General features: G+C 45.3%; 1 protein-coding gene across 1 annotated transcript; it reads left to right on the top strand.

The window, feature by feature from the left end:
* The first annotated feature begins 5,488 nt into the window (after window positions 1-5,488).
* On the top strand, window positions 5,489-5,945 carry LOC308504128 (large ribosomal subunit protein eL27-like). The gene has a single exon (XM_081064272.1). The coding sequence runs from the start codon at window positions 5,509-5,511 to the stop codon at window positions 5,917-5,919; it is 411 nt and encodes a 136-aa protein (XP_080920398.1). The 5' UTR covers window positions 5,489-5,508; the 3' UTR covers window positions 5,920-5,945.
* The last annotated feature ends 7,941 nt before the right edge of the window (window positions 5,946-13,886 follow it).

Here is a 13,886-nt window from a genome sequence, read left to right as displayed (position 1 = left end):
GTGCTCAGCATTGTTTCTTAGCCTCCAAGTGGGAATATCCTAAATTTCCATTAACTGAGCAATGGATAAATAAAAGGTAGTATACTGAAATATACTCAGTAATTAAAATGAATAACACATATATATGACAAGATCTAAAATATATATACTTTATTAAATTTATATTAAATATATACCGGTGGTGCCAAAAAAAACATGTATACAGGGCTGGCCCGGTGGCTCAGGCAGTTAGAGCTCCGTGCTCCTAACTCTGAAGGCTGCCAGTCCAATTTCCACATGGGCCAGTGGGCTCTCAACCACAAGGTTGCCAGTTCAATTCCTCGAGTTCCACAAGGGATGGTGGGCTCCCCCCGCTGCAACTAAGATTGAACAGGGCACCTTGAGCTGAGCTGCCTCCGGGAAGGCTCAGTTGGTTGGAGCACGGGCTCTCAACCACAAGGTTGCCGGTTCAACTCCCACAAGGGATGGTGGGCTGCGCCCCCTGCAACTAGCAATGGCAACTGGACCTGGAGCTGAGCTGCGCCCTCCACAACTAAGACTGAAAGGACAACAAGTTGACTTGGAAAAAGTCCTGGAAGTACACACTGTTCCCCAATAAAGTCCTGTTCCCCTTCCCCAATAAAATCTTAAAAAAAAAAAAAGATTGTTTTTAATGACTTATCGGCCACGGCTTAATTAGGTCCTCCTTTGATTTTTACAAAGGCAGGAAATTAGAAATCACTTTCTTTGAAAATATTTCCTGTACCACAATATATTTAATATATTTAATTTATTTTTATTAGTTTCAGCTGTACAAAACAATGTAACATTTAGACATTTAAACCCCCCATGAAATGATAACCCACCCCCCAAGCTATTAGCCCTCTGACATCTTATATAACTGTTACAATACCATTGACTATCTTCCCTACACTTTACTCCACATGCCGTGACTATATGTTCCTATATATTTAGTTACAGTTGACATTCAGTATTACTCTACTTCAGCCTCATGTGTACAGCGCAGTGGTCAGGCATCTACACAGTCTATCACGTGATCCCACTGATAAGTCCTGTGCCCATCCTGGCACTTTAAAGGATCTTTACAACATTATTGATTGTATTCCCCATACTGTATTAATTACCAATTTGTATTCCTTAAAGCCTCCACCTTTTTCACCCTGCCTCCACCCCCATTCCCATCACCCTTGTAGATCTAGTACCTATCTGGCACATACCTAGTTACTACAATATTATTGAGTGTATTCCTTATGCTATACCCTACATCCCCGTGACTACTGTGTAACAACCAATTAGTACTTCTTGATCCCTTCTCCTTTCATCCATCCTTAACGCCCCTCCCATCTTAAAGAACTCACTCTATGATTCCCTGTAATACTGGTTTGGTGGTGATGAACTCCTTCAGCTTTTTCTTATCTGGGAGGCTCCTTATCTGTCCTTCAATTCTAATTGACAGCCTTGATGCGTAGAGCAATCTTGGTTGTATGTCGTTGCTTTTCATCACTTGGAATACTTCCTGCCACTCCCTTATTGCCAGCAAAGTTTGTTGAGAAATCAGTTGACAGTCTTATGGAGGCTCCCTTGTAGGTAACTAATTGCTTTTCTCTTGCTGCTTTTAAGACTCACTCTTTGTATTTAACTGTAGTCGCACAACAGCCTAGCCAACTGTCCCTCCATGTCTTTCCTTAAGGAAAGAAGAGTTTGTGAGATTGAGCCTTTCTGGGACTCTGTTCCATCCTTGTGTTTACACATTATGTCTCTCTGTCTGGTCCCCAAAAGATGGTTTGCAGCCAAAGACGGGTAAGATATCTCACGGGAGATACAACCTAAGCCAGGCGGAACCGAGTGGGGACCCCTAATGAGCTACCTTAGAAGAATAAGGGAAGGGGCCTTGCCTCCCCTTCCCTCTGCCTGGGAAAGTCTGTTGCGTGCCCTGGCTTTTCCCTTGCACCTGTTTGTGAGAGAAGTCATGAAAACAATAAAGATCAGTTCTCTCCACTTATCTCTACGGAGCTGTTACACTATGAGAGACTTGACCCTGAGAAGGTACAGACCTTAGGTAAGACATCATGGGAACTTGTGCTTCGGCTGTTTGAAGGTTAAAATAATTGGCTTGGGATGTTTCTATAACGTGATAAGTGAGTCTCACAAACCGTGCCAAAAACACTGTTACTCCCTTGTATACTTATCAATAAAAGCCTCCAGTCGGCTTTGTTCAGGGCTCCAGTCCTCTGAGACTGAGAGACCCCTGGCCTTCTGAGAAATTTAACAGCATTAAGTCTCTGTTTGTTTATTTCTTAAAAACTTAACCCAAACCGCCCCTTCTCGCCTCTTCACTGCCCTTGTTGTGCGGGACGCGACATTTAACCTTTGGCATTTTAATTGTGATGTCTTGGTTTTGGCCTTTTTGGGCTTATCTTGTTTGGGACTCTGTGCTTCCTGAGCTTGTATGTCTATTTTCTTCACCAGATCACAGAAGCATTCTGCCATTATTTCTTCAAATAGGTTTTCAATTCCTTGCTCTCTCTCTCTTCTCCTTCTGGTACCCCTATAACGTGAATGTTGCTATGCTTGATATTGTCCTGGAGGCAATATTAAACTCTCCTCAATTTTTTGTATTCTTTTCTCTCTTTGCTGTTCTGGTTGGGTGTTTTCTGCTACCTTATCTTCTACATTGCTGATTGGATCCTCTGCTTCATCTAATCTACTGTTGATTTCCTGTAATATAGTCTTCATTTCCATTAGTTTCCTTTATTTCTGACTGGTTGGTTTTTTTTTATGGTTTTCATCTCCCTTTTTAGGCTTCCAATCTCTCTGTTGAAGTTCTCCCTGAGATCACTGACGATTTTTATAACCAGTGTTTGGAAGTCTGTGTCTGATAGATTGCTTATCTCCGTTTCACTTAGTTGTTTTTCTGGAGCTTTGCTCTGTTCTTTTATTTGGGACATGCTTCTTTGTTTCCCCATTTTGGCTGCCTCCCTGTGTTTTCTTCTATGTATTACAGAGGGATGCTATGTCTTCCATTCTTAGAAGAGTGACCTTCTAAGTAAAAACACAGTAGGTGTGCTGTGGCATTCAGTGCCACAGTCTTTCTGTCCTCCTGAGTCTCGCACTCCAGGGTGTCCCTTGTGTGGGTTGTGTGTGCCCTCCTCCTGTAGTGGAGCCTTGGTTGGTAATTGCACATTATGGGAAGGACTGACCTTTGGCTCACTGGTTGTAAGGACCGGCTTGGACTACAGTGGAAGAGTTGTTGTGCAGGGGCCGATCCTACAGAGCAGGATCTGTCTCAGCAGGACTCTGGTGCCCGCCCAATCCGCCCTTTGGGTGTGTCATACTTGGAGGCGGCTGGATGATGCTCCAGCTCATTTTGAAGCTGGCCACTGGGGCACCAGCCCCAAGACCACCTTGGAGGGGATCTGCTGTAGGTCTACTTCAGCCACAGGCCATGCCCCACCTGGAGCCACCCAACGGAAACCAGAAAGAAATCCACAGATGCTGCCACCCGTGCTGTGCTTTGAAGCACCTTGAGAGGACAAGTGTGAACCAAGGTCGGCTGCCGGTAGTGCTGGCTTAGGGCTACTCAGTCAGAGGTACAGGACTCACTCAAGATGCTGCTTGTCTGGGTTTTGCGAACCTTTGAGAGACCCTAGGAAAGGCTGCAGTTTGAGCCAAGGCAGCAGTCTGCACAAAAAAGCCACTGAAGCAGCCTGGGTGTGCACTAAAGTTGTGTGGGACCAGATATCCAATCAGCAGGGCATGGCAATTGAACTGTGGAAAGTCAGATATGGCAGTTGCTAGTATTCACACTCCGGGAACAGGGAAGGCTCAACAAAGAAACAATGGCTTCAGCTCGCTAGTAACTCCACCCACCATCCAGGAGGAAGCCCTCTCCAGCCTCCCATCCCAAGCCAGACAACTCAGTTCCCCACCATTTGTCCTGTCACTTTTCCAGCTGTTGCCCCAGCGCAGGAGCTCAGAGTGAGTGATTCCATCCCTGGGTAACACCACGTGGTGTCCCTTTAAGAGGAGCACCTGTGAGTGCAGATGCACTCAGTCTCACTCAGTCACAATGTGCGCTGGTTTTCATAACCAAAAATTCTGGGGACGTCTCTCCCCAGAACTGGAACCCTGGACTGCGGTGGGGCTGGAATCTCTTGCTCTTCTGGGGGTTGAGGGGAACCTCCAAAGCTGAAATATCCCTCCCGATCTTTAATGGTCACATACGGGACCAGATCGTTTCGCATCTCTGTCCTTTCTATGAGTCTGGAAGTGGCTTTTTCTGCCCATCCTTAATTAAAAGGCTTAAAAGATTTTAGGCGATTCTCAATAATGGTCGTTTTGTAGATTAGTTGTAATTTTGATGTGGTTGTAAGAAAACATCTAGGCCATCTTGGTTGTCTTTATTAAAATTTTTTTTTGAAGGCTGGAGATATGTACATGCAGAGTCAGTTGTCTATATGGAGATTCTGTTGGAGGACACTCCATGTCTGTGTTTGGTAAATCGGAGCAGGAGTGATTATGAAAATGGAGGCAGGAAACGAGAGTCAGTGAGAACACACAAAGTATGGGGTAAAATATATTAGATATTACTATCTAGAAGTGATCCCTTAAAAGTTTTTACCCCCCTGGCAAGGGTTGACCAGTTTGAAGACCAAAGGGCTAGAGAATTCCCAAGGTTTCAACCTGATTCAGAAGGGACATGTGTGACCAGCACATCCTGCTGAGGACAGGAGTCCGGAGATCCTGTGTGCCTGGGGGAAGTGGTTCCTATCCACACCGACCACCCTACTCTACCCGTGGTTCCAAAAGATGGCATTTAGGATCTTAAAATCACACAATGACTCAGGCATGATCATAAAAGAGTAAATTAAGTGATTGAAAAGTAGAGATCTTACTTTAACTGCCAGAATTCCCTATGGAACCAGAGCAAATACAGAAACACACTCACTTAGCATTCAGCATAAATAAACATTCTTCATTGGCAGAGACACACACTCTGATATTTGACTTTCTGTTTGAGGTGATTTATTCTGTTTGACTTAGTATTTCTATTTGCTTGTTTACACAAGTGTAATCGCTGACATTTACCTCCCGACACTGTGTTGACCATTTTTCCTGACTGCACGTGGTCAGGACTTGTCATTGACAGGCCTCTGGGAGCAGTCTGCTCCAGTCAAGGTAACAATCATTAGGAATGTCCATCGGGGAGGATCATGTCATCAGTGAGATTGTTTAGAGACACTGGCTCCTGGTGATAATTTAAAGCAGCTCACTTTTATCCCATTTTGTTCTCATTTCTAGAATCTCCCATCAGTGCACCCTTCAGTGCCCAGCCCTGTGGGAACACTCCCACTGCCTCAGCCGCGGACTCTGGTGGGTCAGGAGCATCTCCCCTGTCCTGGCCCACTACATTGGACGGAGATGAGATAATGCCAAACCATTGTTTTTAATCTGCTCACATAATGAAAAAATAAGTAGGGGCTGTAGGCCCCAGTGGCTGCTGTCGAAATGGGCAAGTTTATGAAACCTGGGAAGGTGGTGCTGGTCCTGGCCGGACGCTACTCCGGACGCAAAGCGGTCATCGTGAAGAACATTGATGATGGCACTTCAGACCGCCCCTACAGCCATGCTCTGGTGGCTGGAATTGACCGCTATCCCCGAAAAGTGACAGCTGCCATGGGCAAGAAGAAAATTGCTAAGAGGTCAAAGATCAAATCTTTCGTGAAAGTTTATAACTACAATCACCTCATGCCCACAAGGTACTCTGTGGATATCCCCTTGGACAAAACTGTTGTCAACAAAGATGTCTTCAGAGCCCCTGCTCTGAAACGCAAAGCCCGACGGGAGGCCAAGGTCAAGTTCGAAGAGAGGTATAAGACCGGCAAGAACAAATGGTTCTTCCAGAAGCTGCGGTTTTAGATCTTTTTTGCTTCAGTCATTAAAAGTCAAAAAAATAAAAATAAAGAAAAAAAGAAAAAATAAGTAGGAAGATGGGGTTATACAAGTATAATATTTTGAAGGTAAAGGAAGATCGGAGACTCAGAAAGAACTTAGGCACCCGAGTAGAATAAATTGCACACTTGGTCCTGTCTCTAAGCAGTATATTTTCCAAAACTACACAGTCCAACAAAAGAATAACAACTTTAAATAATTATTTTTAATTGCATTCTTAAAATACATAGAAATATGCACTGTGCAGCAATTTTTAAATCCTATTTTTCTCGCTTTTCAATCTCTCTTCTTTGGTCTTTACTCAAATCTCCATCCCTGTCTTTTTTTTTTTTTTTCAACTTCCAGTATCATTTATTTTTCCTGGAATCTGGATACAATGAACTGTAGCAAGACAGTGCTCAATAGTATTTACGTCTCACTGTAGGTTATTTTAACTACCTCAGGATTTTCAAATGTGAGAATTCACATTTCAATACATGAAAAAATAAATTTGACATAATAAATCTACTCAATATTGATGGAACTACACCAAGCTTAGTATGTAACACGTGGACTTTAATTTTACAGAATTTGGCCTTTGTGTACAAAGTCACTGTTTCCTTATGCGTCCTCACCTGTGAAGTGCTGCACCAACAGACCCACCACCTATAGGAGGGTAGTCAGAGAAGCTCTCAACACACATGCGCTTGCCAGGCACCACGTCAATGATGGCAGCGTCACCAGATTTCCAACATTTCGGGCCATCGTCCAGTTTTTCATTTTCCCTGAACGATGTTCAATCTTCTCCTTCATCTCAGCAAATTTGCAAGTAATGTGAGCAGGTGGCAATGGAGCACAGGTGCGCATCTGGCACTGATTTGTCCTGCAGGGTTCAGCATAATCCCCTGAGCCGTGAAGCCAGCAGCTTCCATTCGTGAGTCATTTGTGCTGTCACCAGCCCATGGCCACAATAATCATCTTTGACACACATCTTGCCAGAGCTGTAACTGCGTTCCGTACCTCGACTGGAGGGGATGGCGGAGGCTGCCGTGGAGGACACTCTTCCTGCTTGATTTCTGGACAGTAAGAGACGCTACTGCTCTGAAATAAGTCTCTTCAGCCTAATCTATAAATTCCCAGCCAAAGGACTGTGTCACTTTTCCCATGAGAAAAGAGCTGAGATTCAAACCCTGCTGTCACCATGCTCCTTGTCCTCATTAGTCACAGCACAAATGTTATTGAGAACATGCTTGGCAAAAAGCCTGTGCCAAAGAGGCAGAGGAAGGCACCAGCTCCCCTTCCCCAAACAGACAAGGGAAGGTAAAAAAGTAAGAGATTTTGCCTCAGTCACTGGGCACCCCATTCGGGACCCCCTCCAGCTCCGGAGCTTTGACTCTTTGCTTTCAATAAACTATCCTCTTTTTTGGGGGGGATGAACAGGACTTTATTGGGGAACAGTGTGTACTTCCAGGACTTTTTCCAAGTCAAGTTGTTGTCCTTTCAATCTTAGTTGTGGAGGGCGCAGTTCAGCTCCAGGTGCAGTTGCTGTTGTTAGTTGCAGGGGGCACAGCCCACCATCCCTTGTGGGAGTAGAACCGCCACCTTTGTGGTTGAGAGCCCACTGGCCCATGTGGGAATCGAAACAGCAGCCTTCGGCGTTAGGAGCACGGAGCTCCAACCGCCTGAGCCACCAGGCCAGTCCAAACTATTCTCCTTTTAAAAAACTCCTTGCCTCTCCTTGGTCCGTGTTTCCATTCTTCGGTATCACAAGACACAACCCCGGCACTCACTCGCACAGAAAAAAACTCCTACCCTGAAAATAAGACCTGGCCACACAATCAGTTCTAATGGGTCTTTTGGAGCAAAAATTAATGTAAGACCCGGTCTTATTTTACTATAAGACCCAGTCTAATATTATATTATATTAGACTGGGTCTTATATTAAATTTTGCTCCAAAAGATGCATTAGATCTGACTGTCCGGCTAGGTCTTATTTTCGGGGAAACATGGTACATCAACAGAATGTAAAGTACCGCATAGGGAATATAGTCAATGGCATTGTAATAGCTATGTACGGTGTCAGATGGGTAGTAGGCTTGAGGGGGTTATTACTTTGTGAGGGGTATAAATGTCTAATCACTATGTTGCTTTGTACACCTGAAACTAATCACAAAAAAATAGTAAGCTCATTACTTAAATTTATCAATGTAACTGAGAAACTGAAAATGGTGAAACGACTCCATTGGGAAGAACAAAGCAGAAAAGGAGACGAGGCAGTAAATGAGCTAAATCCGTATCTCGGAAAGCAGGAAGTCAATAAATAATGACTAAGGCTGTTAAATCATTGTTTAACATCAATGAAGTTGGAGTTATTAGTGAGAGATATGGAGCAAACACCCAGAAGACACAGCAAAAAGTTTAAAATGGTTGCCTCTGGGCAGTAATGCCAGGGATTGGAGAGGTGGGGGTGGAAGGAACCAACAACTGATAGCTTTGAAAATAGAGGAAGATGCCAGGCACCCAGGAATACAGGGGGCCTCTAGAAGCTGGAAAAGGCTAGAAAATTAATTCTTTTCTAGAGCTTCCAGAAGGAACACAACCCTGCAGCCCATTTTGGACTTCTGACCTTCAGAATTGTAAGATAATAAATTTGTGTTGTTTTAAGCCACTAAACTTGTGGTAATTTGTTACAGCAGCAATAGGAAACTAATATAATGTGGGAGGAGTGTGACTGATCCTGAGTGGGATACCAGGGGGAAGGCTTAACTGAGGGGTTCATTTAAACTGGGCCTTAAAGCAGGGAGAAAAGTTAAGCCAGGAGTGAAGGGAATTCTCTAGTGGTGACATACTCGTATGTTCAATTATTTGTGGGTGAGGTGAGAAGGCAAGGGATTCTCGTATCCATAGGGTCAATCCCAGTTTGCTTGGGTCAATTCCAGTTTATGCCCAAGTATAATTATTTTTTAGAGTGCTTCTTTTTACCCTCAGTCTGGTGGTTTGGACAGCAAATTATATTGTCACCACCCCCCACCCACCCAATACCTTTTTCCATGCTGAATCTGCCACCGAAAATGTTTTCTTCTCTCCCAATTCAAAGCCTTTGTTTCTTTCACCTCAAATTCAAGATCTGTCTGCTCCAAGTTCTCTGTGCTAAACCACTGTCACAAGTTCCTTTCCCTTCCCTGAAATCCACTAATACTCAAATAATTTATGCCATAAAATCCTACCTTTGGGGGCGGCCGGTTCGCTCAGTTGGTTAGAGCGCAGCGCTCATAATACCCAGGTTGCCAGTTCGATTCCCACATGGGCCAGAGAGCTGCACCCTCCACAACTAGACTGAAAACAAAACAATGACTTGACTTAAAGCTGAGTTGCGCCCTCCACAACTAGATTGTGGGGGGGGACTTTTTTTTGGTTAAATCTTACCTTTGACTGTGTTGCTTTTTTAAAAGAAAAACTGTAGTTTTCATCCACGGAGTAATGGATATTTCTCATTTGTGGCCACCAAACATCTTTTCAACACTCTCCTTACATTTCAGCAATATTTCTATATGATAAATCCTGTCCTCTCTTCGTATAACTCCAACATTTGTATTCCCATACTTCCTTGCAGTAAAGGTGGGGCAGGTGACCTGAGGTCCACCAATCCGATGCCTCCATGTGAGGCTTGGATTCAGAAGTGGGCAAGGTGAAGAGGTGGCAGAGGAGAGTGATCTTCCAGTGAGCACAGTAGCAAAGATACTGAAGCAGGGCCCAGCTGGGCCCCCTGCACTCGGAATGCTCCGGGATGCCCTGCCCCGCGTCCGGGCTGGTTTCACTCCATTTGGCCCATAGTTAAACAGTAAATCACACCCTTATGACTTGAGCTCAGAATGCCCCCGGGATGCCCTGCTCTGTTTCGGCTCCTGGCCCCAGAGAATCAACTTGTAGATGCTTGCTAATTACAACTATCACTTAGCATTTATCCAGGTTACTCCTCCACTGTTCCCAGACCACTGGAGCCACAAGAGATATGATGACAGAGGCGGGCATCATGAAAGGGAAACAGACCTCTGAGATGTCATACAGCCTCTGGGAGAGTGCCTTGATTTTCCCTTAAATATCCCCAGTTGGTCTGGGAATGTAAGGCAGTTTTTGGAGGTGTTAACCTGCTGCCTTCTCAGACCACCGGTTCTCTCATGATAAACTGTTGTATAGGGCGGCCTGCAGGGTCTCTGGTCCCGCTCCCCACATAAGAACGCAGGCTATGGTGAGGCCAAAAAGGAACACCCATGGAGCCATAAGTAGGGGAGTCACATCACTATATTCTCGCTGGCGGCTGGGTTGGAGACACAGGAAGCAGGAGCCACACTGTTCGCAACCCTCACTGCACCGCTTGCAGGCTCAGCTACCATCTTCTTGCTAGCCCTCATTTTCTGCTAGCGTAGCCACGGCAGTTATATTAATGGCCAATGGCTCACTGGTTACAGCTGACGGCCAACTAGCCACAGCTGATGGTCATCCAATCACAGTTGATGGCCATTTACTACCTGAGCCAGCACCTTTCCATGTGAGGCCGAAAGCCTGGAAACTGCTTTTTGGGGCTTTGTCCCCACATAAACGCTTATTCTATGACCCAACTCCTACGTCAGTCTATTGGCTGAGCAGCGCAGGCCCCACGAGCCCTAGACTGCTTTTCCCGCAGGTTACAGTACCTGATGGTCTGGGGAAGTGGGGCTGGACAGACAGATGCCCAGTCCCAAGGGCAGGTGCCTCGTAAAGGTGGATATTCTCCAGAGGCCCCACGGCATGGTTGGGTATTGTGGGGACAGAGCCAGGAGTGCAGTTTCCAGTCTCTTAGCCTCACTTGGAAAGGTGCTCACTCGGGTAGTAAATGGCCATCAACTGTGATTGGATGGCCATCAGCTGTGGCTAGTTGGCCGTCAGCTGTAACCAGTGAGCCATTGGCCACTAATGTAACTGCCGTGGCTACGCTAGCAGAAAATGGGGGCTAGCAAGCAGATGGTGGCTGAGCTAGCAAGCAGCGCAGTGAGGGTTGCGAACAGTGTGGCTTCTGCTTCCAGTGTCTCCAACCCAGCCGCCAGCGAGAATATAGTGGTATGGCTCCCCTACCTATGGCTCCGTGGGTGTTCCTTTTTGGCCTCACCATAGCCTGTGTTCTTGTGTGGGGAGAGGGAGCTGAGACCCCGCATGACACCCCGTGTGACAGTATTATTCCCATCTGTATGGATTTACAGCAACCCAGAGATCCTTAATATTCTCTACTAAATCCTTTTTCACCTTCACCTAGCCAGATGGCTTTCATTGAATGCAACCAGAATCTCTGACTAATACATTGGTCTTGCACTACAGCTGGTTGATAATTTCCCTACAGTGAATGTGGGTCTTTGAGAGCTTTTCTATTCCTCTAAGCACCTTCCCAGAACAGAATATACAGACCACCCTATATCAAGTTATGCCGAGTGGAATGAGGAAAACATATTCAGGAGAAGTGTGGTGTTGTGTAGTGTACAGTGTACAGGGCTCCTTGCCAGGCATAGGGACAAACAGGAAACAAAACAGCCCGATGGCAGATGCCCACCAGACCCCAGTTGAATTCCAATGAGTCAATAAACCTTTTGGCTCGTTGCCTGTGTGCTTTTTCCACTTTTCCCCAAACGGATGGAAAGCAAGATGCCTCATTGTCCCTAGAAACACAACTTAGTGGCCTGTCATCTTGAGAATTTACCCAGACTGCCTTGCAGAGCTGCCTGATTCCAGTAAGCTTCGTACAGTTTACTTGTTTTCTTAAAGGGCTTTACGTTTTAGAAGCTTATTTACTTATTGTTTCCTTTCTAAATTTTGCAATGTGCATGTTATGTAGATATTATGCACAGAACACATCCCCAAGGGACTGATGACTACAGTCCTACCCAGGGCAGTAACACAGCTATAGACTATGGTTTCAGGCATCCACTGGGGGTCTTGGAACAAATCCCCCTTGGGTATGGGGACAATACTGTGTACTTCAATTCCTCCTAGTAGATGTGTGGACATCCCCCTTCAATGTCCACACAGAGGGACTGAATTAAGCACTCTAACACTAAGCACTTAAGAAACAAAAGCAGCTGACACATCATTCGTGGGGCATTTTAATGAAAAAAAGGAAAACCAAAAGTGACACAGATTTCCTAACATCCTGTTCGCCTACTCTGGATCCCACACTTTCATCAACCTCAAGCTGAAAGAGTTTACAAAGGACAAGATATCAATGGCTCCTCCGAGACAATTGGTTCTCAAAGGGTACTCCTGACAAGCAGCAGCAACATCCCTGACAACTTATTAGAAATGCAAATTCTTGCCCCCCCCACCACCTACTGAATCAGAAATGCTGGCGATGGGGCCCAGCAATCTGCATTTTACTCCCAGTGATTCTGATATTGGATAAAGTCTGATACCCGCTATCTTACTAGTAGACCATAACATAGTTACAGGGTTTTCACCCTTCCCTTCACAGGGAGAGGCCCAGAGTCAGGGTTCCTACACCCTGTCCCTACACCATCCCCCAGGGTGGCCCTAATGTCAACCCTGCAACCCCGGGACATCTTTCATGAAGCTCCCTCTACCCCATCTATCAGAGCACAAGCAATTGCTCACCTGTCCCTATCTTTCAAGGCTGATACAGCAGAAGAGAAGGGGACCCATATCTCTCAGTGTCTTGTTTCCTCCTAAGGCCTCTTCAGACTAGTATAATACTTACTTGGCTAGCTTATCTTCCTGGGGAGGTGAGTTTAATAAACCGTTACATTCTTCTGACTGGGTCTGGCTGACCCATACAAAATAATGCTTTAATTTCTGCCACGTTTTAAGCCAAAACATACGTGATGAGACAAGTAAGCAGTTAACAGGAGTGAGCTTGTGAGCTGGTAGGATGGGACAGTCAAAGAGTTAACAGGAGCGAGCTTGTGGGCTAACAGGAACAAGCTAAACATTAACCACTTGGCTCTGACTCTCCTGACCAGCACAGCACCTGAAAGCTGACAAGCACCTTACATCCATCATAGGTAGGAACAGAACAGTTCCCAATTGCAACAGCAACCCCCTGCAAGCTGACATCCATGATAGATGGGAACAGGACAGTTCCCAGGAGAAGACAATTGTAATGGCAGCCTCCCCTGCAACCTGACAAGCATCCTGCATCCTGCATGGAAAAATATAAAACTCTAGCACTCCTTCTCATCGGTGCAGCTGTCCCCCATAGGACTCTGCCCTGGTTAAACTTTTGCGTCTCTGTCTCTCTCTCTCTCTCTCTCTCTCTCTCTCTCCCTGACTTTCAATAAATCTTTTCTCTGGATACTCTTGTAGAGAGTCTCATAAATTATTTTACATTCTGTGAACGACCAGGGGTTAATTCTACACCAAAACAATACTCACTATCTAAACAGTTGAACCTCCATGTAAGGGAAGGAAAAGCAGTTACAGTAAGTTCTCACTTAAGTGAAACCTTAAGTGAAACCATACTCATATGACACGAATTTCCCCATAGGCTAACTGATATAAACAAGAGTTAAGTTCCTACAGCATATTCTGGTCACAAAAATATCACCAAAGTTCTAAAAAAAGACCCAAGACACTTTTAATATTAAACACTGTAATAAATGTGATCTATACAAACATTTAGGAAAGATGAATAAAAACAAGTAAGATTATTATTTTCCAATCAGCTGATTTCAGTTCAAAATCTCAGGTGGCCAGGACCTCTCCTGGCAGCTCAGGGTGAAAAGCAGGACCTAAACTGGATAGGACATCCTTCCATCACAGGACCACTCACACCCACACCCACACCCACTCCCACACTCACGCAGATGGGGACGATTTAGAGCTCACGTGTACATCTTTGGGATGTGGGAGGAAACCAGAGTACCTGGAGAAAACCCACACAGACCTGTGGAGAACGTATCTACTTCACACAGACC

This window comes from Rhinolophus hipposideros (genome assembly GCF_964194185.1).
Source record: "Rhinolophus hipposideros genome assembly, chromosome: 10".
Taxonomy (NCBI): domain Eukaryota; kingdom Metazoa; phylum Chordata; class Mammalia; order Chiroptera; family Rhinolophidae; genus Rhinolophus; species Rhinolophus hipposideros.
This window is presented reverse-complemented; position numbering and strand designations above follow the sequence as displayed.

What these genes read in the sequence shown, in the direction of transcription:
- LOC308504128 (XM_081064272.1), top strand. Translation starts at nt 5,509, where the DNA reads ATGGGCAAGTTTATGAAACCTGGGAAGGTGGTGCTGGTCCTGGCCGGA.